Genomic DNA, 24,807 nt, shown 5'->3' on the forward strand with positions numbered 1-24,807 from the left:
TGATAGAAGTCACCTTAGAGTGTCTCCTGCATGGGGGCAGCAGGCAAGGTTTTGTGTGACTTTGGAGACCTTACTGTGAACACTGGTTCCATGCTAACGACACCCACGGTTGGAAACCTCGTGGTGATAGTATTTAAAAATAGTAATAAAGATGATGGGACACAGTGGAGGTCACTGTCACTACTAGTCACCATCTGTACTGGCAGGACTCCTTCCAGGACTCACAGTAATAGTGAGGACAGCAGGGATGACAGGGACATACCCAGTCCAGGGCGTGGGCTCTGGATCTGCAGCCTTGGGCTAGAACCCATCCCCACCACTTCCTGACTGTGTGACCTTGATCTTGGACACAGTGCTCAGCACTTGAGTTTCTTGGGATACTTGTAGCCTCTAGGGTTTCCGCAAAGAGGAAATGAGTGGTCTATATAAAGCACCCAGCAGGCCTGCAGTGCCACCCATGATAATGGCAGCCGCCATAGGACAATGAACTCTTTTGATGGGCAAGTGCTGTATCCGCATTATCTCATCTAATAGTGGACTCCACCAGGCTGGGAGTGACTTCTGTCAGTCCTACTGGGCACCGGGAGGCTGTCTCTGGTTCAAGGTCACAGTGGCAGCTGGCCTCTGGTCCAGTACTCCACACTCACTGCCAAGCTGTTGCCTCTCTGTGGAAATGGTCGTCTGGTAGGGGAGGATGGATTTCAAGAGGTTGGCTAATGTCACCTCGGAGGGTGAGAAAGCAAGCACAGGCCACCCAGAGCCCTGGTGGGGGATGTGCTCCACAGCCTTCTCCTGGGTGGGGTTAGAGCCCCTTTGCAGGGTCCCCTAACTCCACCAAGACACAGCCAGGGGTCTTCTCTCCTGTCGTGAGGATGGACACAGCATCTGAGCTTTTGCTTCAAGTTCAGGGGCCTAAAAGGTCAACAAGTGGTGCCTTGTTTGCTTGGATTTTTAACCCACCATAGAGACAGGTGGCTTTCACAGGACAAGGGATTGAACTCAGGGGCACTCAGCCACTGAGCCCCATCCCAGCCCTATTTTATATTTTATTTAGAGACAGGGTCTCCCCTGAGTTGCTTAGGGCCTAAGTTGCTGAGGCGGCTTTGAACTTGCAAGATCCTGCCTCACTCAGGCTCCGGAGCTGCTGGGATGGCAGGCGTGTGCCACCGTGCCTGGCTAAAACTGTACATTTTGATGTGGTTACAAGAGACCCAAATCCAGGAATAACCATTAGGAGAGTCTAGAGGAGAGAGGAAGGGGTCTGGCTGTGGTGCTGTATTTTGAAGCAGGTGGGAGGTAGATTGAGAGCTTTTGCCAGTGGCCCTCACCCATCACCTCCCTGCTGTGTGCCTGAGCAAGTCATCTGGCCTCTCTGAGCCCGTTTTCCTACCGCCCCCCGTGAGCCTGGGGGATGCCAGGGCCCAGGCCCACCTCCAGAGCATAGTAGTCAGGCTCCTGGATGACTGAATCGCAGCCAGGGTGGGGCGAGGGCTGTGGTGCAGGCAGCGAGCACAGGGCTCACTGTGTCGATGAGCAGAAGAGTCCCCCAGCTGCCCTGGTGTCCGGCCAGGAGGGAGTGGGCAGAAGCTTGGCCTTTGGGCCACTTAGCCCCAATCCAGCTGCTTGAGAGAGTTGGTTGACCTCTCTTTTTCATTAGTGCATTATAGTAACAGTGGGGTTCTTTTGGACACACCCGTGTGCATGGAATATAATTTGCTGTTTCAGTCCTCTGTACTTCAACTTTCCCCCAATTGGCCACTTGAGACAGTGTCCTTGTTTGAAGGAATGTCCACCTTCAGAGGGTTAAAGAGCATTATTGCAGGGGGGTGCGTGCCTATGATCTCAACTTGAAGCCAGGTGTGGTGGCGAGGTGCCTGTAATCCCAGTGAGTCAGGAGGCTGAGGCAAGAGAATGGAAAGTTTGAGGTCAACATGGACACACAGTGAGACCAGTCTCAAAAAGGGCTGGAGATGCAGCTCAGAGGTAGAGCACTCCTGGGTTCAGTCCCCTGTGCATACGAATCCCAGCTTGAGCTCAAGAAAGGCACAGGATGCCCTCGTGTGGCTCAAAATAGACTTGTCTGGGAAAAGGGCCCTTTAGTGATACCAGTTAAAGGGATCACCCATTTCTTTGAGGAGCACCGCCATGTTGTAGGGACTGGGCTGCTTCTGATGTGCAGATGCAGTTCTGATTTTTTGGAGATGTTACATGGAACACAGATGTCTCATTTTAAAACTCCTTATATGGGCTGGGTGCAGTGGTGTAGGCCTGTCATCCCAGCAGCTCAGGAGGCTGAGGCAGGAGGATTCCGAGTTCAATGCCAGACTTAGCAACGGTGAGGTGCTAAACAACTCAGTGAGACCCTGTTTCTAAAGAAAATACAAAATAGGGCTGGGATGTGGCTCTATCTCCTGGACCAAAAAAAGAAAAGAAAACAATCACGAAGAGGTGGGGAGCTGTGGCCTTACCACATGTCACAGAGGGGTGAGGCTGGCCAGCGAGGGCCTGAGTCACACAGCAGAGCAGCCGCAGGGCTCCACTGGGGTTCTGATGGGAGGGTCTTGCGGGCCTGGGCCTGGGCTCTTTCAGACCCTTGAGGGAGCAGTCTTTGAAGTTCTGTGCGCTCCACCAGAACCTGGAGCATTTCAAATATTTTTTGTTGTTGTTTTTTAAGCAAAGGAGTTGTATTTAAAGGCGGCCAGACTGTTTCTGAAGGAGAAGGCAGACTCATCTACTTCAGGGGTTCACTGTGGAAGCCCTTCAGTGAGTTCTCCCTGGAAGCTGAGCCTCCTTGGGGATTCGCGACTTTGGGTAGCTCAGGATGGAGGGAGCTCCGGGCAGGGGACGGCTGCGGCCAGAAGGCCGGGTACCAGGCTGAGCCAGGACAACTGTTTCCAGGCGCAGCGCCCAGTGACAGCTCAGAGCACACCGCCTCAGCATCGCACCCCAGCAGGACAGAGCGGGCAGAGGGGTCCTCCCTGTGGCCAGACTTGCCTGCCACCACTACCCGGAGGCTCTAGAGTCAGGGGCACCACGGTCCCTGCCTAGAGCCACACAGAGCCTGGCCTGGAGACCTATGTCTTAGCCTTGTCCCCCCTCGTCCCCCAGGGGCTCTTCACAAATTTGGTCCCCAGGTTAATGTTGCTGCCTCAGCCAACGTTTCTCAGATTTCCCTTTTTCGGTGGTGCCGGCGATGGAACCAGGGCCCTGGCAAGCCAGGCAGGTGCTGTCCCACCTGGCCCTGCTTCCCAGACACCAGAAACATGTAACGGGAGAACTGCCAAGACTCAGGAGCCATCACCTGGCCCAGAGCAAGGAAAACTACCATTTCTTTTCACCCATTCATAAAACACTGCGGCTGCAGGAGAACCTGCCACAGCCCACGTCACTGCCCGATGGTGGGAGGGCTGTGCGTCCTCATGGTCCAGGCTGTGGGCAGTGCCCAGGGTAAGGGTCCAAGAGACGAGGCTCGCCACAGAAACCATCGTCCTGCATTGTTTATTTGTTTTATATACACACACATAAGTGCACACACGGCTGCATAGCTACAGATCTGCTTTATGTACAATCGGCTCTACCAAACAGTCAGACCAAGACATTCTACGGGTAAATTGTCTCCAAAATAGATTTAGATACAATTAAGTCTTGATGCACAGCACAGGTGTCAGAACCTAAGACTGCGCTGCTGAGCTCAGTCCTGCGGCCACACACAGTTCAAAGCACACACTGAGCGCTAAGGCAACACGAGCGAGCTGAAAGAAACCATAGGACTCAGAACAGTTAAATGGTGTATTTTGCTTGCCTCAGTCACACTGTGAACGGCAAATGCTGTGCGGCTTTCCTGCGGCCTGGGAAGCTTCTGGACGTCTCTAGTGCGTGCACGGCGGCGGGTAGACGTCTCTGGAGCAGCACCGAGGCTCACTGCTCTGCCTCTCCTTTCTTGGGATCCTGTTTCAGTTTGTAATCGGCCAGGGCGGCCTTGATGGCATCTTCGGCCAGCACTGCAAGGCATGGAAGGAAGAGCCTGTTCACAAACCGAAGGGCACAGGTACGGGGTGGGGGCTAGACAGAGTGACTCAGGTAGGTGGCCAGTCGCTTCCCACTCAGTGGCCCCCATGGGGCTCTGCAGACAGGCTGGGGCTGACTGGAGTCTACCTCCTCCTCTACACTGGGACAGCCATGCTCTCCCTGCGGTGGAGACGTGTCTGACATGTCTGACACTTAGGGACACAACACATGCTGCTTTCTGCCTATGCCCATGAGGTCTGGATTAAACGTGGCAGAGGCTGGTGAAGTCCAGCTGGCCGGAACTGAGTCACGCTGGGCTGTGGATGGTGTGGCACCTGCACGTCACCCTTTTCTGATGCCGAGTTTGAAAGCCTTTATTCAAGAACTGATATTAAAAGACACGGGGAGCACGCGACAGTGACAGCAGAGCACGGCAGAGGGTCTTGGTAGCTAAAAGGCCAAACAAAAGGCCGAGGTCAGGCTGGGGCTGGGCTCATGGTGGTGCACTTGCCTGGCACGGGGGAGGCCCTGGGTTGGATTCTCAGCACCACAGGTGAATAAATAAAAAAAATAAAGGTCCATCGACAACTTAAAAAAACAGGCTGAGTCTCGCTGAGGCCGTGACTGTTTACAAGTAGTGACCTTCTCTGTGAGTACTTAAAATTCCAGCTCAAGTGGGAAGAACGTGGCTCTCAGCAGGCTTCCTGCCCCCCCACCCCTGGTCCCCAGCACCTGGCCCAGGCAGCGGCTCTCTGCTAAGTTTTAACTGCTTTGGTCAGAAACCTTGATGGTGCGTTCGGGCCACTCACTGCTCCTCATTCCCTCCTTCCTGAGGAGGTCAGGACGGGACGGGACAAGCACTGGATCTGACCTAGCAACTGAACTGGAAAGCCAAGTGTCAACCTGAAGGCGTGTGGCTTTCTCTCAGGACAGTGGAGGGGACGTGGCCCAGCTGGGTTTAAGTCCCTCCACACAGCCAGATGCAGACCTGACGGGGTGGGTGCTAGACGGGAAGGGATGAGACACGCAAGGCGCAGGATGTGGCTTACAGCTGAGTTTTCTCCTCCGTTGGTCCTACTGCTACCACATGATGGGGACACCACAGTGATCAAGGACTGGGCTGAAATCGTGGTTCTCCCACTTACTAGCTTTGTGACATGGGTGGCTCCACCTGAGGGGTGGGCTAGATACGATGCCCAGCGGGTGCCTGGCACGGCTCCCAGCGCACAGCACCTCCTGCGGGACTCAGGGCCTGGCACGGCTCCCAGCGCACAGCACCTCCTGCGGGACTCAGGGCCTGGCTGAGGGACCTGGCTCGACCCTCTGAACTGCACAGACTGACTGAGCTCTGATTGTCTGACAGGCTGTACAGAGGGACTCCTACAAGGACTCTGTCACAAACGCGAGTGGAAATGAGTGCCACACGTCCCTGCTGTGCAGGGGATAGCAGACTCACTGGAGCAGTGCAGCTTCACAGGGGGAAGGCAGAGCTCCTTGGCGATATCCGTGTTTTTGATGGTCAGGGCCTCTTCCACCTGAGGCGGGGGAAAGACAAGCAGTTTCAGTGACTGTTTTGAGGGTAGACAATAAAAAAGGAAGGTCTCCAAGGCCCTCAAGACAGGTTGATGGGGGCAGTTTCTGCTTAACAACTCAGAACAGGGCTGCGGCCTCCTCAGACTCCATATGTGTGCCAGAGCTGCAGTGGGGCCTCTCCAGTCCACGTACACACACCTGTGCTGCTGGCTGGTGAGCACAGCACCAAGACCCCACAGCCAGCAGACCCCATGAGACATCTCCGAGGGATCTGCTCAAGGTCTACAGAGGCATCTTTTTTAAAAGGAGGTCATTTCTATGCTGCTTATGCAGGTCCTTGGGTGAGAGCTCAGGTTAGACTCATGCTCTGCCTGAAATAGAGAATCTCCTCCAGACAGGTGAAGAAGGTGCCTGTGGTCTGGGCGGGAGCCCTGGGGGAGACTGGAGGCAGACAGGTCCTGCTCAAGAGGAACAGACCAGGCGGGTGTGGTAGCGCACGCCTGTCATCCCTGCTGCTGGGAGGCTGAGACAGGAGGATCGTGAGTTCAAAGCCAGCCTCAGCAACAGCGAGGCACTAAGCAACTCAGTGAGACCCTGACTCTAAATAGGATACAAAATAGGGCTGGGGATGGGGCTCAGTGGTCGAGTGCCCCTGAGTTCAATCGCTGGTACCCCTGTACCGCCAGTACCTACACCCCCCCCCAAAAAAAAAGAAGAACAGAGAGGTCCACTGCAGAAAGAGAAGCCAGACGTCCCCAGCAGCCAGTGTCTCTGGCTAGTCCTAGAAATGCAGATGAGAAGATCTCAAAGTTAAAGGAAGCCCCTCAAGGCCAGGGACGCAGATCACATTTGCCTTGTCTCATTTCCCCTTTCCCTGAAGACAGTTCCTGACCAACCTCTTTAGAGTCATCTCCCACTAGAATGGACCTGGCCTGTGCCCTCCTGGCCTACAGGAGCCTGCCAGCCAGAAGGCCCTGAAGCACAGGGGCAGGCGGCCTAGGCCCTGCTCTGCTGGGGAGCTGGCCAGCGCATCCAATGTCTCCTCCATGACTCAGCTCCCGGAACCAGGCCCCTGGTGCACACTGCTGGTTGGTTTTGACACAGCAGCTTTAATGGCAACTGGACTTAGAAAGTCTAGCCCTTCACAGAGAAAAGGATGCAAAAGATGTCTGGCCCTTTCTTGTCTTTAGAGGGCCTGCAGACCAGCCACCGATTTGTCACTGGGCCTGAACCCTTGCTGTGTTCTTGATTCTTTAAAACCCCTTTTAACACATACTAGTTTAGCTCACCAATATTTGTAAGGACTCTCAGAGTCCTTCCTAAAACAGGATGGGAGGAAATAAACAAGAAAATAACGACTTCACAACACCCCCTTGACCTTAGACTCCTAAGAAACTATGAGAACATCAGCGACCTTTGATAGAGTCAAAGATTTCTTTGCAATTCTATTTTGTCAGATGGACAGTGAGGAACTTTTTTTTTTTTCCTACAAAATAACAAAACACCATCAAACCCCCAAATAAAAATGATCATCAACTACAAAATACTCCCAAACACTACTTCACAAAATAGTCCATTAATGTGAAGAATATAAGCAACATCGGGACAGGGAGAAACTAAAATAAAAATTTTTGGATATTTTGAAGAAATAAAACAATTTACTTCTTTTTTTGACCCACTGAACCTCTGAGAGCCAAGGGTGCAGAGAACATGATTTGATCTAATAGGTCAGCAAACAGCTTTACCGTCTTTCCTTTCACCCACTCAGTGGCTAACGAGCTGGAGGCGATTGCAGAACCGCAGCCAAATGTTTTAAACCTGGCGTCCACGATCTTCCCCTTTTCATCCACTTGAATCTAGAAAAGAGACAAGAATTACGTAGTGAATCTGGCGGCCACCTTCTAGAAACCCAGGAGCTGGTACTCATAAGGTTCACGGGGACCTTCCTTACAAGCTGGGCTTGCTGTCTAGGCTGGAATTAATCAGTGACTTTGCTTGTTACAAAGAGCTCAGAGATAAGGATGGTGGAATGAGGCAGACATTACTCCTCTACAGACAGGCATGACCACACTATGGTGTGACTCTGCACCAGGCATAGCCAGAGGAAGGAGAAGCTGTGCTCCTTTTGTGTACAATGTGTCACAGTGCATTCTACTGTCAGGCCCCGAGGTACCTGTCACCTGGAAAACTAAGCCCCTCTCTCCTAGTTTTCTTTGCAATCCTGCAACCCCAGCCCGTTTTTCTTTCTTTTTTCTTTTTTTAAAGCTATGAAGTCCTATGTGAGGATACCTGCTCACAGGTGCTGGGCACTCTGTTTCCTTAAACGTGGGAGAGTCTGCAACCAAGGTCTCTGGTTAATATTTTTTTCTTGGGCACGAAATTGTACTTAAAGATTCTCTCCTAAGCATTTTTCTGTTTTCCAAGACAGGTGTGAAGACCTCTGGCAAGTCTACCCACTATAAAGAAGGAGACTGGATAAAGCTATGGTGTACCCAAACTGCAATCCACTACCTTCATGTTACTTTCAATATGGGGAGATGTTTGCTTTACTGCACTTATTATCTCACTGGGGACTGCAAAATCCACACAATACTTCACCCAGCTGAAGGTGGAATTTAAATTAACACAGTGATTAGAAAAGTGAGATTAGTTTCCTACTTCAGAAAAGGTCTGCATTACCTGACTAGCAGAACTAGATTAAGTCCCTGTTCTAATCATTTGTAACACCAACTCCTCCCATCTCAATGGAAGGAAGGAGATGAAATGAAACACTGTATGTACAAATGCTTTATCAGCTATGAAACACTGTGTAAGCCAAGGGATTCCTAGTATTGCCATCAGAGACCAATCAGCTGGTACCTGTAATTTCATAACATCACCACACGCTGGCGCACCCACCAATCCAGTTCCAACATTTTTTGATGTCTTGTCAAGGGACCCCACATTTCTAGGATTTTCATAATGATCCACAACCTGAAATGACAGGGTTGAGAGGAGTCATGATGGCGCTCTTCTACTGGTCTACCTTGATGTCAGCAACCTGTACCTGAAAGAAGAAGAAGGCCAACACTCATGTCAATGCCATTTGTGACCCAAACTCTTTTTGTATGTCCTCTCCAACTTTAGAGATTAGAGATACTGTAGGAGATACTGCCAAAATCAATCAATCAATCAAGTCATGTCTTAGTTCCATAGGGTTTTCAACCACAAATAATCACTTGACTTTTGCACATCTGTATCACCAGATTGGGGCTCAAATAGTGCTCAAATAAAACCCATCCTTAAAGGATAATGCTTATTTAAAAATTCTAGAAATAACTGTGGGAATGAAAGATTTGCTTGGAACATCAAGGAATGAACCCGTTGGTGTAGATTTAAAACTGCGCCATCTGGGCAGGTCAGGGCGGAGAACCTGCAGGCCGCAGCGCACCCTGGTGCCCAGAGCGGGCGACCTGCGATGTGAACGCGACACGCCCCCCGGGTGGGGAGGAGCGAGGTCCTTGCAAAAGTGCCGAAGCAAAGGTCCAGCACAAATGAGCCTTCCAAACGGGCACAGCCGATCCTCAGATGACCTTGAGGGGTTGCTTGCCAGATGGCAATAAGTACCCCATCTTCTAGTCGCCCCCACTGTCCCCTGGACCAAGGATCTGGACTGCAGGTCCCCAGGACCCTCGAGGCGTTCTTCCCGGGGTATCTAGCGCCTCGTGGACTCCGCAGCACTTCTCCGAGGGGGGTCTGATTACGGGGACTTGACGCCCCGGAAGGCAGGGGGCTGCAAATGGGGCACCCAGCCCTCCTCCCCGCACTGAAAAGCCAAAATTAACCCAAACAAAGGGCGGGAAGCGCCGTGCTCCTGGGCCGCCGGCCGACGCCCTCGGAGGCCACGGCCCCCTACGCAGCATCACCGCGGACGGTCCCCGCGTCGGGCCGGCGGCGCCTCCTCGGCGGCCAGGACCTCTCCCTCCCCTCTGGGAAGCGGGTGCAGCCAGAGGCCGTCGCTCGCCCGGGTCACGGAGCCGGGGCAGCGGCAGCTGTTATTCGCCCGGGAGCCGCGGACAGTGTCACTGCGCGGCCGGGGCAGGGCGTCCAGGCAGCGGCACCAGAGCGGGCCGCCCTTCCCGGCCCAGTGACCCATCGGGCGCCCGGGTCCCTTCAGTGGTCCGCGCAGCCTCCGCCCACCCATACCTTCTTGTGATAGAGCCGAGCCGGAGCTGACAGCTCCCGGGCCGGCAGGCGCGGGCTCCGGAGCAGCAGGGCCGATGCCGCTCGCCTCAGACGGCCTGCTCCAGCAGCCGCCATCTTGCAGGCTTGCACCTGCGCCGGCCCCAAACTACTCCGACCAGAGGGCTCGCCCGCGAGTCGCTCTGACGTCACCGACTTTGCGCCTGCGCCCTCCCGCTCTGCGTTTTGGCCCCGCCTTGGCCACGCCTCTGGGAGGGCGCGGACAGGTTGCAGCGCGAAGGTGTGCAGTCGCTGGAGGCTGGTTGTGGGCACTGGATTGTGCATGGGAATTCTCAGGCTGCTGCAGCACCGGACCTACGTCCACGTTCAAAAAACCCACTGCCGGAACGCGGCGCAGAGGATCACCCAGTCCGCCTTTCTTAACCCTATTTTGCAGTGAAGGAAGCTGAAGTTCAGAGCTGTTTAGTAACTTGTCCAAGGTCGTTCAAAGTGTTAGGTTCGCTTGGGATTTGAACTTGTATAGTCCTAGGTTAGAATCCGGGTTCAGCTCCTTCCTAGTTATGTGACCCTAGGTGAATGACGTCGGTTCGCTAAGCCTCGATCTTCTCTTTTGTACCAATTCAAGGACAGTGTTTTCTTCCATCATCGCAAATACGAGTACCTACTGTGTGTCAAGCCTCTTCTTTCTCCATTAAGTTTGATAATGAGGAACAAAGGCAATAAATAAATACCAGTACTTTCCTACTTAAAAAAATGGGAAGTTTAATTAAGTAGAAAACGAACACCGTGCGTTGATTAAAAGAAAAGGTATATGTATTTAATATCCCTATAAAATAACAGCAAGCAGTCACGATTTATACGACAGTGCACGGCAATTAACATTTTCTAAAGCAATGCTTATTAATGTAATTTATTAGTATTGTCTTGCAGAATATGGTCTTATAAAACCAGAAAATTCACATACATATTTAACGCCTACTAGGTACCAGGCGTTACATAAAGGAGAGGAATCTCTTTGGAAAACGGATTTTTCTCATGAATAGGGCAGCCGATCCTTCCCTAAGGACTTGGACTTTTTCTCTGCATTTGAGGCTGGGACTGAATCACACTCCAGGGCTCACTAGGCATTAAGTAAAGCATTTGTTCCAAGAATCATTTTGACCTTCTCAAGATGGTGTAATACCCTTAACGACATACATCACGCTCCCCCTGTAACTTCCTCTATGACCTCCACTTCCTGTTCAAAGACCCAACTTCTGTCTGGGGTTGTGACGGCACACATGGCTGCGTTAGTCGATTGTTTCCTGACAGGGACCTTTAGCGATACATAAAAGTAATATGAATTTCCTGTATTTAGTAATTTTCCTGTCATCCAAGGTTCTCAGTTTCTCATGCGGTGGCAAGAAAGCGGAGTTTTAGTCAGGCGGACGCCTTAGGCAGCTTCTATTTCCGCGGGTCTTCGGCGCCCGAGAGAAGACCCGAGAGTCACTGGAAACGCAAGATGGCGACAGCGGCCGCAGCTTCGGCTTCGGAGCCGGAGGCTGAGCCCCCGGCTGGGCCCAAGGCTGAGGGAGAGGAAGATGAAGTTAAGGCAGCTAGGACGAGGCGGAAAGTGCTCTCGCGGGCTGTAGCCGCTGCGACGTACAAGACCATGGGGCCAGGGTGGGAGCAGCAGGAGGAAGGTGTGAGCGAGAGCGATGGGGATGAGGAGTACGCCATGGCTTCCTCGGCGGACAGCTCCGCCGGGGACTACGAGTGGGAGTACGACGAGGAGGAGGAGAAGAACCAGCTGGAGATCGAGCGGCTGGAGGAGCAGGTGGGCTGCTCCCCTCCCGCCCCAGGCCCAGGCCCGAGGCCGCGTCCCGCCTCCTCGGTCCTGGGGTGGCAGTAAAACCCGCCAAGGCCGCGAAACCGCTGCCGGCCACCGAGGCGCGTGTGGCTCGGGCTTAGAGCGTGTCCTGTGCTTGGCCAGCGCGATCCCACCGAGTCCTCGGCAGCACCCGATGAGGAGTGGGGTCAGCCCGGGTTTACGGGATCGGACGGGGGCTCGGGAGTCTGGCTGGGGGCAGCGCCTCCTGCACGCTTTGCTTGGGCTCTTAAGACGACCCGAACTCGAGTCTCTGCCACGCGGTTGCCCCGGGCTCGACAGTCGAAATAAAGCTAGTTCCTAAGAGGTGGATTTCCCTGTAGGATCAACCACGGAGACGCAGTACGGTGTCGGAGGAGAAATAGCGACCGAGGTCATAGTAGGAAGGGAAAGCGGTTTCCGAGTCTGGAAGCCCAAGGCCCCTCCACGTCTGCGCGTCCTGGGGCCAGTTCCTTAAGCTCTGCAGGTCGGGAGCCACCGTTTCTGCATTGTGTAGTGGTCACTTGGTACCGAGCAGCAGGGTGGTTTCTGACCTGTGACCTTGCAAGATGGTGAATTCTCCTGTGTAATCCTGGATCCTGGGAGAAATTAGCTTGATTTGAGAGCAATAAAGGGACGACTGTGCTTATGAAGGAGTGGGCAGGGGAACCCGGAGTGAAGGCTCGGTACACCAAACCTGGTCGCAGGAGGACCTCGCCTCTCTTTTAAGCCTGAAGAGGTGAAGGCAATGATTGGTTACCAAGTAGTTGAGTGGAGAGGGCACCTTGAGAGCTGTTGATGCCTTGGTCGGGGTAGAAATGCCATAAATTCCCTGTTTTCCTCCTTGCAAACCTCTGCTGGTGTCTCCTGTAAGGCCAACCCAACAGGGAGCCAGAGAGCCAAGAAGCCCAAAATGTATTGTACTTTTGGAGTCACAGGACAGGGATGAGAGGAAAGAGCAGTTTGGAGGTGTTGAATCCAAAGAGATTGGATTTTGCAGATGAAGAAATAACATAACGAATGATGAGATGATTTGATTAAAGTCACTCATAATGGGATTTGAAATCTTCAAAGGACCTGAGGACCAAATGCCACACTGGGTGTGCCTTCATTCAGTGGTGTGTAGTTGTGACTAACCTAGGCTACTCACTTCACCTTGCTAGGTGAGAGGCAGTGATACTTTTGTTAAGTTATGCAATAGTGACATCCATTGTTATAGTTGGTCCCACTTGTCATCTCATCTGATTGTTAAAGGAACCAGCTGGGGCAGGCATGTGACTCTGGCCTCTACTTTTTTTTTTTTTTTGGTAAATAAGCATGGTGAAGCACATTTGGTTTTATTCATTCATCAAATACAGTGACATGGGGTGACAGACTGACTGTGTCCCTGTCCTTACTGAAATAATTGCCTTTTTGTGAGGTGGAGAAATAGGATCACTTGTTTCCGAAGGAAGGGGAAGTTGGAACCAGAGAAGTCCTTGGTGATGCTACTTGGTCACAGGAAGGAGGATGGATCAGATCAGAGGTCTCTTGGTACTGGTGCCCTGTGGATCCTGCCCCACCTCAGCTCTCTGAGGGTGGCAAGGGGCTCAGAAGTGACCACACAAGATGGGATGTGGCAAGTGATGGTGAATTAGTCTTGGACCTAATCCTCTCTCGCTGGGGTTTAGAAATGGGCTTTTCCAATGTTTCTCAACCGCCTCCCACTTTATCCTAATCCTGTGCCCTCCTGGAGCCTCCAGTCCAGCTGTCACTGCCCTGAGGGTGAAGCCTAATCAATAACTTCCAAATAGAGCTCTGAAAAACTCGGCCAGCCCTGTTGTGTTGGGGAGTCCTGCTTCTCGCCCCTGACTGTGCTTTGTGAGAGCTGTCTCTTGAAATATATCTGTCCACTGACAAAGGCACAGGTTTCCCATTATTTGTGTGCAAACTAAAAATGGCATCTCATGGTGCCTTAGGTGGATTTATCTGAGCAGCCTGGTGAAGGACAAAGATAAGGCTTCGCAACCATCTGTGAATCCAGGCCTTCCCTGCAGGAGTGGGAAGGCCAGTTGGACACGCTATTTCCGCTGTCTGAACCTGCTGTGAGTGTCCTAGTTGGTAAAGTGAATGAATATTTTATCTTCCTTACTGGGTGGTTTGGGAGCTTGAGTGACACAGTGCCTCAAAGGCTCTGACACAGTTGGGCACCTAGTAGGTGTTGCACTAGTCCTGTCCTTTCCACCAGGCCTCTCCTCCCCCTCCCCCCTCTAGGTGCAGGTGAGCGTGGCATCTTTTCCCACTGGTGGGAGCTGGAAATCAGCAGATTATTTTGTGCATTGATTGGCTAAGCTCTTCTTTTTTTAAAGCATCTTATGTCTTTAATGATGTTCTGAGCCTGGAATAGACCAGCATGTACACTCTTTTGTTAGTATTGATTGAACTAAGAGAAGGTGTTTCTTGTAAGTGCATTTCAGTAGACACTTAACACACATGCTTCCAAAATACTTCTCCCTTCCCCTATAGGCAGTGTCCTCAGTTTGGCCTAAAAGTAAGTTGTTCAGACAAAAGCCACTGTAAAGGCAGTTTCTCTAGTGACCTTTCTTCTGCCAGCCTGCTCATGGTACTGATGTGAGGGGCACGTTCGCAGACATTCCTGACACTGACTAGTAAGGACTGTCCTCTCCTGTTCCCCGTCAAAAGCCCATTTAGGCCCAGACGCCGTGACAGTGCTGATAGTGGGGAAAGCATATCTTCACCAGCCTCACACCGCTGGATTTTGTGTGACACTCCTGACACTTGGTAAGACCCGTAAGAACTAGAGCTTGACTCTGCTCCTTCATGGCACAGGGGAGGAAGCTGAGGACCTGTGGCCTGGATCACTTGTGTCCTCGCCTGGGCCAGAGGCTTTTCAAGCCATCACGTGGTCATGGGATGGGTTGAGCTTGTCAGGACTTGTGAATCCTGAGCAGAACACCATTGCCTGCCTCAAGTCTCAGATTTTTTAAATTATTGACCATGTTCTTATCTATTACTGATTCTTCTTTATTGATACCTTCTTGAATATTATCTGATAATTATATTATCGGCGTCCCCTCACATGTAAGTGTTTCTCTAACTCTTTTTCACACTGGGGTCAGTGTTGTGGGTTCTGGATGCACCTCAGCAGATACAAATGGTCACCTCTGTTATGTGTTATTTGTCTGTATAAGTCTGTTTCTGGGCTCTTGCTGCTCTAAAGTGGGTCGTTTATCTTGTGCAGTTTCAGTCTAACTTCTTGTAGCTGAGACTCACTACCTCATATAAGGTATCCTCCTACCTGATTTTTTTCTTGAGATGTGTTTGTTTTTCCCACATAATTTTAGATATATGTGCCAAGGTCTGTTGGGCTATTTATTTACATTGTGTTGAATTTATGGATTATTTTCCATAAGTTGCTATATCGATTCTTGAATCTAGGAATGGTGTATAACTTCATTTATCTAGATCTTTATAATGGTATTTTTCAATAAGATCTAAAAACATTTCTCAGTATAGATTTCAGACATCTCTCATTAGATGTAGAGCTAGGTGATTTGTAATATGCTAGACTATTTCAAATTATATTTTAAAACTTGCTGGTTTATATGAGTGTGATTGATTATTTTATTGTAGTAGAGAACAAACATTTTAAAAGGTACGATTTGATTGTGTTAAATACATTCATGTTGTAAAACAGATTTCCAGAGCTGTTTCATCTTACAGATCTCTAGCCCAATACTCATTAAGCAGCTACGCCCTCTTTCCCTCCCTCCGCTCCTGGGAACACCACCCTGTCCTGTTTCTATGAGTTTGGCTTCATTAGACACTCACATAAGTGGGATCAGACATATTTGTCTTTATGTGTAATTGATTTTTATACATTGCTCTCAATGTCCCGGTGCTAATCGTATTTATAATTTCGAATGGTTTATTCGTAGATTAACTTTAGTTTATTCTTCAGTCATATCATGTATAATTCTTATCCTTTTCTCTTTTGTGATTAATTTTTCTTCATCGTTTGTTTGAGCCTCAGACCTCTAGCTAGGGTTGAATAAAAGGTGGATACTGGTATCTTTGTTGTTTTTAAAAGAATTTCTTCTAATGTTTCTTCATTAGTTATGTTTATTGTAGATTTTTGTAAATATTTTGACAGGTTAAGGGGGTACTTTTCTGTTTCTGGTTTGTCATTTAATTTAAACATTTTAATCATGAATGGGCATTTTTATCAAATGCCTTTTTTGCATTGAGATCATCATATTTTTTCTGTCAAACCTGGTAGCATGGAAGTCACAGTGGTTGCCTCTCATGCAGACCCACCTTGCCATCTCAAGAGTGTTATGCAGACAGAATCAGAGCAGCGGTGACCTTTGGGATTAGCTTTTTTCACCCAGCAGGATTCCCTCCTGATTCTGTTCCCTCTATGACTGAGGATGTTCCAGGACGCAGATGGACCACAGTTGGCTCAACAGCCACCTTTGAAAGACGCCCAGTTGTTTCTGGTTTGGATTTTTTAAAACATATATATATTTTTAGTTTTTTAGTTTTTTTTTAGTTGTCATGGCACAGTACCTTTTATTTTATTTTATTTGTGTGCAGGTGTTGGTGTGAGCGTGCTTTTTATTTCCCTGGGGAAATAGCCAAGTGTGTGCTTGGAGTTGTCCTTTGAGTTTCACAGGAGCTGCTAAACCCTTTGCCTGTTTTATTTTACAAGCAGTGTGTGAGGTTATGAGCAGGTTTTCTGTCGTCTTCGCTGGCATTTGGTGTTGCCCCTGTGTATTAGCCACTCTCGCGGCTGCCTTGCCTAGTGGCTGTGCTGTTGTGCCCTGGCACTGGGTGTGCTTATTTGCTCTCTGCATGGCCTCTTTGGTGAAATGCTGTTTTGCCTGTTTTCTAATTGCAATACTAAAAGTTTGTTTCTAAACTGTTGAGTTCAGAGTTATAGCTATAGATATTCTTAGTTCATATGCAGCTATTTCCCTTCTGTAGCTCGTCTTCTCCTCCTCTTAAGGATGCCTTTTACAGAGGAGAAGTTTTGATTTTGGAAGAGGGCCAGTTTATCAGTTCATCCTTTCATGCATTCTGCATTTGATGTCAAGTCTAGGAACTCTGCTTGGCTGTAGGTCAGAAGGTTTTCTTCTGTATTCTTTTTGCAGATTTTATAATTTTGTTTTCCATTTAAATCCATGGGAGTGAATGTAAATGATGTTTTTAAAGTTTCTACACGTTCCTCATTTTAGGTGTATTTATATGTTGCTTGATGGTGTGGAGTTCTTGGGTCTTCCTGCTGATTTTCTGTCTGGTAGTTGCTGGAAGGGTGTTGAAAAGTCCTCAGATGAGATTGTGGCTGTGTCTCCTCTTTGGGCTGCACCAGTTTGACTTCGTGTATTTTAAGTTGTTGGTATTTGGTACATACACATTTAGGATCGGTGTCTTTCTGGTAGCTTGATAGAAAACTATGTTGTTCCTTTTATCATTATGGACTGTCCCTTTTTATCTCTATTTTTTGGGGGGGGGAGGTCCGAAGTCTTTTTTTCCCTATTGGTACTGGGGATTAAACCCACGGGTGCTCTACTGCTGAGCTCCATCCCCAGAACTTTTTGAGAAAGGGTCTCACTAAGTTGCTGAGGCTGGCCCCAGACATGGAGATCTTCCTGCCTCAGCCTCTTGAGTCCTTGGGAATTCAGGCATGTACCATGGCATCTGATCATTTTCTGCCCTTTAATTAATGTGTATGGATGATTGGTTTATTGATATGCTAGCTCTAAAACCTACTTTTAAAATTTTCTGTTTGCTTCTTCTGGGTCTCATTCTTGTTTCTTTTCTTCCTGTGGGTTATAGGAATGTTCTTAGAATACCGTATTGATTCAGTTACAGTGATTTTGATGTGTTTGGTGGTTTTCTCAGTCGTTGCTTGGTTGGAACACGCACGGTTCCGACTGCTTGGTGTAGTGTGGACTTCGGTGAGGTGTGGGCATCACCCCTCCTGTGTCTGTCACTTACTAACTAATTTGTCTCCTCCTCACATACCATTCACAAGACTCCAGGGAGGACCCAGACACTTGTGCTCGCTCCTATTTCTGTTCCTCCTCCCCTTCTGAGCTCCAGGTTCCTTCTTTTCCCATTTCCTTCCTATTTGAAGACCCTCATTGGCTGCTCTTTAAGGTTAGGTCTGCTAAAAAGTTTGTTTACGTCTTTCCTTTGTCTCGGATGTATGCTAGCTTTAAAAAGTTTTGTTTAAACTTTTGAAAAGTTTCAAATGTGAAAATAGATCTTCACGTATCCGTCACTCGGCTTCAACAGACAGCAGCTTTTTGGACAAACCCAGTCCTGGTGTGTGGGAACTGGCTGCTCTAGGCGGGAGGGCCAGGATGCTGAAGAGCGAGCCACACAGATCCAGGGTTGCAGTTTATCGGGGACTTATGGACAGAAGGGTTTCTTGGTAGTTGGATCCCTGTACCCCAAGGCAGGAGGAAGGTGTTTATATGCTAAGCCAGATAAAGGTGGTTGGTGGCCAACCCGAGTGTACCTGGCCTCTCACAAACTGTTAACATGTCTGATATGAGTTGAGAAACAGGCCAGGCGTGAATGGCTGGGACAGTACGCTTGCCCTCTGCCTTAACATCTTTGTCTGCTAGGGTTGGTGGGGCAAAATGACCAAGGTGGATCTCCACACCAGCCTCTTGTCATTCTTATTTCTTTAACAGGAATTTCCATCTTTTTTTTTGTTGTTGTTGTTGTTTAGTAAAATAAAAGAGCCCTTATAATGCAGTTGGCATGTGCTAAATTGCCTTTTTAAATCTCCAGAAGAGGCTTCTGAGCTAAAAACTAACAGTATACCCATTTTATAGATGAGGAAATGGAGGCTTAGGGAAGTTAATTACTTGCTAAGGATACACACTTTTGTTTGTTTCATTAGAATGTCTCCTTTATCTCAGCAAGAACCCAAGTGTCTTCCTTTTTTAAAAAAATTTTTAGTTGAAGATGGACACTGACCTATTTTCTATTAATTTATTTTTATGTGGTGCTGAGGATGGAACCAGAGCCTCCCACATGCCAGGCAAGCCCCCGGTCTTCTCAGAATGGGAGGGCTGTGTCGGTTACAGAAGTGCCTCCTGTTTTGTCCTGTCTTCTGAGGGCACGTGTATTTGGCTTCAGGTACCCCGTGGAGACAAGCTTTTGTCCTGAGGGGAGCACTTTGAGTTTCAGCGGGTCCCTTTTCCTTCTAGCTGTCCATCAACGTGTATGACTACAACTGCCACGTGGACCTCATCAGGCTGCTGCGCCTGGAGGGGGAACTTACCAAAGTGAGGGTGGCCCGCGAGAAGATGAGCGAGATCTTTCCCCTGACTGAAGGTAGGCTGCTGTGGGGTGGGGGGCTGCTCTGGAGCAGGGAGAGCCGGGGACTGCTGTTAGTGCTGAAAGTGGGACGCGCTCCTCACAGGAAGCTTGGCACTATCAGTGAAAGGAAGAAAGCCTGCCCTCAGGGTCGGCTAGTGTTGACTGGTTGTCTTGTAGTTTTTGTAAAACATGGTGTGATCACACACTGCAGATTCACATTTTGAATCTCGATTTATTTATCCCAATATTGTGATACAATTTTTCTATGTGATTGAACTTTACCCTAGTCTCTTTCCCATTCCAGTATGTATGTGTTTACCCTATTCTCTAAGAACCAGAAATTATCAATGTAATTCAGCTTTTATAGTTTTTCATGCAAATGTGTCATACTTAACTGTTCACCGTAGTTGTGGGTGTAGGTGATTTCTGCATATTTGTTTATTAGAAACATGGTTGCCCTGAGCCACTTTGGAGTTAACTCTGCATGCACATTCATAAGTGCTCATTTGGGCAGAAGTCAGAAAGCCCTGGCCCAAGATCTAGCTCTGTCCCTGTCTTCCTGTTGCAGTGTAACTGTTGGGTGTGGATGCCCAGAGGCCTTCCTAATGAGATCTGAGCAAATCACTTGAACAACCTCGTACTCAGTTTAAGTCTCCCTTTACTTGCAGCAGAGAGAGGGTAGCAGTAGTTTCCATCTTGCAGCATGTAACACAAGATGAGCCAGTCTGTGTTCACCACTTAACCCATGGTCGTACATCACTAGGTAGTGCCATTATTATTAATGTTACTGTCACCTACTTTATAGGATTGAGATGAAGATTGAATGAGAAAATACATATGTGTGTGTATGTGTGTGTGTGTGTGTGTGTGTGTGTGTGTGTGTATTTTGCAAAATACAAAATGCCCAACAGGTATGAGCAGTTATGATTTTTTTGAGGGGGGCAGGGACCAAGGATTGAACTCAGGGGCACTGACCCCTGAGCCCCATCCCCAGTCCTATTTGTATTTTATTTAAAGACAGAGTCTCACTGAGTTGCCTAGCACCTTGCTGTTACTGAGGCTGACTTTGAACTCAATCCTCTTGCCTCACCTCCCGAGCCACTGGGATTGTAGGCATGCACCACTGCACAGCCAGTTATGACTTTGATGACTATCTTATTTGAAAGAAAAAACCGGTGTGCTTGGTTCAGCTTTTAAGAATTGAATTTCTGGCTGCGTGCCATGCATATGCCTCAATCCCTGCAATTTAGGAAGCTGAGGTAGAAAGATTGCAAATTTGAGGGCAGCCTGGGCAACTTAAGTAGACCCTGTCTCAAAATAAAACATAAATAAAAAGTTCAAAAACATTTTTTTTTAAAGAATTGAACGTCTCCGAAGTGGTTCAGGTTGTGTAATTAAAGTGGAGGTTTGTCCCTGAATAAAGTCCCCTCCCAGCTGTCCTTGGTGGAGGTGGTAACGCGGCGCTGTGTTGTCTCCTAGAACTCTGGTTGGAGTGGCTGCATGACGAGATCAGCATGGCCCTGGACGGCCTGGACCGCGAGCACGTCTATGAGCTCTTTGAGAAAGCCGTGAAGGACTACATCTGTGAGTTCCCCGGGCGCTGTCATTTGTCCTGGGTTGTGTCATGACACGTTGCTACCCGGGAAGGAGAGACTGTCTAGCAAGGAGAAGATCTCAGTTCAGTTTTCCTTGTCCCTGTCTTCGGTGTTCAGATGAGGATATTTGGTTTTAAAACAAGGGCAGAAGAACGTTTATAGTAGAATAAATAAGCTTAACACTCAGCGTTTATCTGCAGGGTTATCTTTTACACATCAAGTAGCTTTTCAGAGATTTTGGACAAAACACCTTTTTTAAAAAATGTTAAAACATTAAAAAATCTTTTTGGAGTGAATATAGATTCATAGGAAGTTACATCATAGACATGGCCTGTGCGGGCACTCCATCAGCGCCGACCCAAAACCAGGAAATTTGACTTTGGTACAATGTGTGTGTAGCTCTGTCATATTTCATTATGTGTCCAGGTACAGAGTCACTCCGTCTCCACAGAGACTCTTGATTTCTCTCTTTCTTTCTTTCTTTTTTTTTTTTAGGTAACTTTTTTTTTTTTGGACTCTTGATTTCTTTATCCCAGTACTATGACAAATTTTTCTATATAATTAAACTTTACCTGGTCTCTGTTTCCCTTCCCAATATGTATATGTTTAACCCATTTGCTAAAGATGGGTGGACATTTTAGCAGAAGCCTTTCTCTCTCTGAGAGCTTATACCCTCCCTTATTTATTTTATAATTGTCTTTGGTATTTGACGTGCGTGTGTTAAGGACCACATCAGACAGTGTTTGGACAAAATGCATTTAAAAAGCATTCAAAGGTGCTGGGTGGTGGCTCAGTGGTGGAGCGCTTGCCTAGCATGTGTGAGGCACTGGGTTCAATTCTCAGCACTGCATATAAATAAATAAGTAAGTAAATATGTGTGTGTGTGTGTGTGTGTGTGTGTGTGTGTGTGTGTGTGTATATATATATATACATATTTTTAAATGCTTATATATAAGCATTTAAAAATATTCCCTCTTTAATTAAAAATTCTTCTTCCTGTTCTGATTACTCTGCCTCGCTCCTGTGGGCATCCCCCCCTGTGAGAAGCAGTGATAGAAATAGACTGCCCTGGGCTGGAGATTTTTTTTTAACAAACCTAGAAGAATCTATAATTTTCTACTTTTTATCATCTTATGAAAATAGTAGTTACCTCCTGAATATAAAGTCATACTAAATGTGCTTTTAGAAGTTGTCCTTGAGCCCCTGCCTCCAGGTTGCCCACAGGTCCTCTTAGACTCCCTGGTAGAGTGCATGTTTGATGTGCCCATGTTCTCTGCGCCCTCTCTCTGGATGTCTCAGAGTCGCCGTTAACAGCACTGCTTGTCTTTCTCTGCAGTCGATGGCCCTGTCCAGACTCTGATGGTTGTCGGTCCCTCATGATTTGGCAGTTGTCGCTGCTGTCAGACCTTCCCTGTCACTCAGTGCTGATAGCCATGTGCCTTCCTTTCCGCCACAGCATTCAGACCTGTTGTGGGCCAGGAAGCCAGATACATAAGCCTCTTAGATTATGCCTCATAAGTAATTTTCTTTTCTTTCTTTCTTTCCACATTCTTTATTGGTGCATTATGGTCGTACATGATGGACTGGATTTGTTATCTATTTGAACAGGCACACAGTGTCATTGGCCAATGTCACTCCCCATACTTCCCCTTTCCCTCTCTAAGTGATTTTAGATGAGACCCTGAGGCGTCCCTTCATTTTCAGGAGCTTTGTGCATGGAAATTGTGTCAGTTGCTTTAAACATTCAGAAGCCACTTTTGCCTGCTTCTTAGTTTTCAGCTGTTAGAGACATTCGAAGGGGTCAGCCGTGGACCTCCAGATCTTGGCGTTTGCTCAGTAGTGATTTTCAGGCTGCTGAGAGGGCTATCTGGGCCCTGGATAGGATATGGCTATGGCCCTTTGGCCCTTTAAAGGTTTTGAAAATCGGTTTCTTTGACCTTTGGAGGAGTCTTAGGCAGAAGCTATGTAGCTATTTTGGGGCCTGGAATCTAGTGATTTTTTTTTTCTCTTTTTTTTGCTAGTGATTTTTTTTTGTTGTTTGTTGCCTTGCATCGTTGTATCATTAGGTTTTCTGAGTTTAAAATACTATTAATTTGGGGCTAGAGCTTTGAGTCAGTGGTTGAGTGCTTACTTAGCATGGTAATGCACTGGGTTCAATTCTCAGCATCACATAAAAAAAAAAAAAGTATTGTGTCCATCTACAACTAAAACAAATATTTTAGTTTTTTCCTTTTTTTTGTGGTGCTGGAGATTGAACCCAGAACCTTTTGCATGCCAGGCAAGCACTCTACCAACTGAGCTACATCTCCAGCCCTAAAACAAATATTTAAAAAAAATATTATTAATTCAGGAATGAGGCAAGGATATCACTTGTCACCAGCTCTCTTTTCAGCATTATACTGGGATCCACTAATGCAAGATAAGACCTGGAAGTGAAAGAGTACAGATTGGAAAGGAAGAAGTGAATAATCTTTGTTTTCAGATGACAAGATGTTAAAAATCCAAAAGAATTGACAAAAAATCCCTCTAGGAACATTAGTTTTAAAGCAATTGTAGAAGGGCTGTAGGCTGCAAGGCCAGTATGCAAAAATCAGTTGCTTTTCATGTACCCGCAATGGATTTTTTAAAAAAAATATTTATTTATTTTTTTATTTTATCGGCAGACACAACATCTTTGTATGTGGTGCTGAGGATCGAACCTGGGCGGCACGCACGCCAGGCGAGCGCGCTACCGCTTGAGCCACATCCCCAGCCCCGCGCAATGGAATTTGAAGTTATAAATGTATTAACATTTACATTAGCGTCCGCAAAACAAAATACTTAAGTATGAGGCTAACGGATTTGTAGAAGTTCTATAGGAGGAAGATTTAAAACCGATAAAACTAAAGAACCAAATAAATGAAGAGAAATCCCTTCTCATGGAGAGGAAGGCTGAGTGTTGTCCTGTCCTTTGTTCCCAGTGGGCTACAGAGATGCAGCCCAAACCCAGGGAATCTCAGCAGTTGATTTTGTGAACATTGATGTACTGATTCTAAAGTTTTTATCAAGAGACAAAAGGCCCAGAATGGCCAACAGCCAGGGGAAGGACAAAGTTGAAAGACTGACACTACTCTGCTTGAAGACTTTCCATGATTCTGTGGTAATCAAGAAAGTGTGGAATTGCCAAAATAATAGGCTAATAGATCAGTGGAATAGTATACAGAGTTCAGAAAGAGATCCACATAAATATAGTCAGCTGATCTTTGCCAGGAGCAATGGTAATATAGTAGAGAAAGATAGTTCTGTTCTTATTGGTTCATGTTAGTTGTGCATACATTAGGATTCATTTTGACTTAAATGCATGAATATAATTGGTTGATATTCAGTCCCCAGAACCTACCCTCCTGCCTCCCTTCCCTTGTTTCCTTTCCACTACTGAAGAAGAGAATTCTTTCAACAAGTGGTTCTAGAACAACTGGACGCCACATGGTCTAAATGAATCTAGATATAGCTCTTAGACCCTCATAAACTTAACTCAAGATGAATCACACGCTTCAGTGTAAAAGCATGAAATTATAAAACTCCTAAAAAGATAATTTGGAAAATATGACCCAAGATGACGTTGGATTTGGTGACAGCATTTTAGAGTCAACACAAGAGTCATGATCCACAAAAGAAAAATCTTGTTCAGATTAAGCATTTTTGCTCTGTGAAAGATATTGTCAAGAAAGTAAAAAGAGAGGCTGGGAATATGGCTCAGGCGGTAGTGCGCTCCTCTGGCATGTGTGCGGCCCGGGTTCGATCCTCAGCACCACATACCAACAAAGATGTTGTGTCCACCGATAACTAAAAAATAAAATATTAAAAATTCTCTCTCTCTCTCCTCTCTTTAAAAAAAAAAAAAAAAGTAAAAAGAGAAGCCACGGACTGGGGAAAACACATACCTGATAATGACTATTATTCAAAATATAAAAGAACTCTGAAAATTTAACAATAAGAAAACCAATAACTTGATTTAAAAAGTGGTCCAAGGATCTTAATTGATTCCTCAGCAGAGAAGATACATTTTTGAGCACTCGAGAAGACTCTCCACATTATGTCAACAGGAAATGCAGATTCAAACAGCACGAGCCCACTGTGCTCCTGTTAGAAGGGCCAGGAACACAGCAGCAGCAAATGCTGCTTTGGTGTTTGCTGGTGAAAAATGCAAAATGGTATGGCCATTGGGAGGGTGGTGTGGCGTTTCCTTTAAAACTAAACATACTCTGGTCCATCCAGCCTGGTGCTCCTTGGTGTGCGCTCGGAGGAGTTGAAAACTTCAGTCCA

At 47.7% G+C, this 24,807-nt stretch overlaps 2 protein-coding genes across 4 annotated transcripts in view; one reads left to right on the forward strand and one right to left on the reverse strand.

Annotated features, from left to right (window-relative positions):
- Positions 1-3,482: 3,482 nt before the first annotated feature.
- Positions 3,483-9,907, reverse strand: Iscu (iron-sulfur cluster assembly enzyme). The gene is made up of 5 exons (XM_005340098.5): positions 9,727-9,907; positions 8,401-8,514; positions 7,287-7,397; positions 5,465-5,543; positions 3,483-4,001 (listed from the first exon to the last, which is right to left on the reverse strand). The coding sequence occupies exons 1-5, from the start codon at positions 9,838-9,840 to the stop codon at positions 3,919-3,921; spliced, it is 501 nt and encodes a 166-aa protein (XP_005340155.2). The 5' UTR covers positions 9,841-9,907; the 3' UTR covers positions 3,483-3,918.
- A 1,105-nt stretch (positions 9,908-11,012) lies between these two features.
- Sart3 (spliceosome associated factor 3, U4/U6 recycling protein) overlaps positions 11,013-24,807 on the forward strand; it is a 39,455-nt gene continuing 25,660 nt past the window's right edge. Inside the window, exons 1-3 of one of the 3 annotated variants that reach the window (XR_013434664.1) lie at positions 11,013-11,539; positions 18,796-18,922; positions 20,387-20,491. Coding sequence is in view for 2 of the 3 variants with exons in the window: in XM_021719998.3 (XP_021575673.1) it covers positions 11,225-11,539; positions 18,796-18,922; positions 20,387-20,491 (547 nt within the window). In the remaining variant the exon portion in view is untranslated. The remainder of the gene's footprint in view (positions 11,540-18,795; positions 18,923-20,386; positions 20,492-24,807) is intronic. The other 2 variants (XM_021719998.3, XM_005340097.5) reach the window with 2 other exon arrangements.

This window comes from Ictidomys tridecemlineatus, chromosome 2 (assembly GCF_052094955.1).
Source record: "Ictidomys tridecemlineatus isolate mIctTri1 chromosome 2, mIctTri1.hap1, whole genome shotgun sequence".
NCBI classification, from domain to species: Eukaryota; Metazoa; Chordata; class Mammalia; order Rodentia; family Sciuridae; genus Ictidomys; species Ictidomys tridecemlineatus.

Bases quoted from the DNA above. Each gene is read 5' to 3' on its own strand.
- Iscu (XM_005340098.5), bottom strand. From the start codon at position 9,840: ATGGCGGCTGCTGGAGCAGGCCGTCTGAGGCGAGCGGCATCGGCCCTG. The intron at 7,398-8,400 runs GTACCAGCTGAT...TCTCTTTTCTAG, and splicing joins GTGATGTTATGAAATTACAG to ATTCAAGTGGATGAAAAGGG. The intron at 5,544-7,286 runs GTAAAGCTGTTT...CCCCCGCCTCAG, and splicing joins AGTGGGTGAAAGGAAAGACG to GTGGAAGAGGCCCTGACCAT.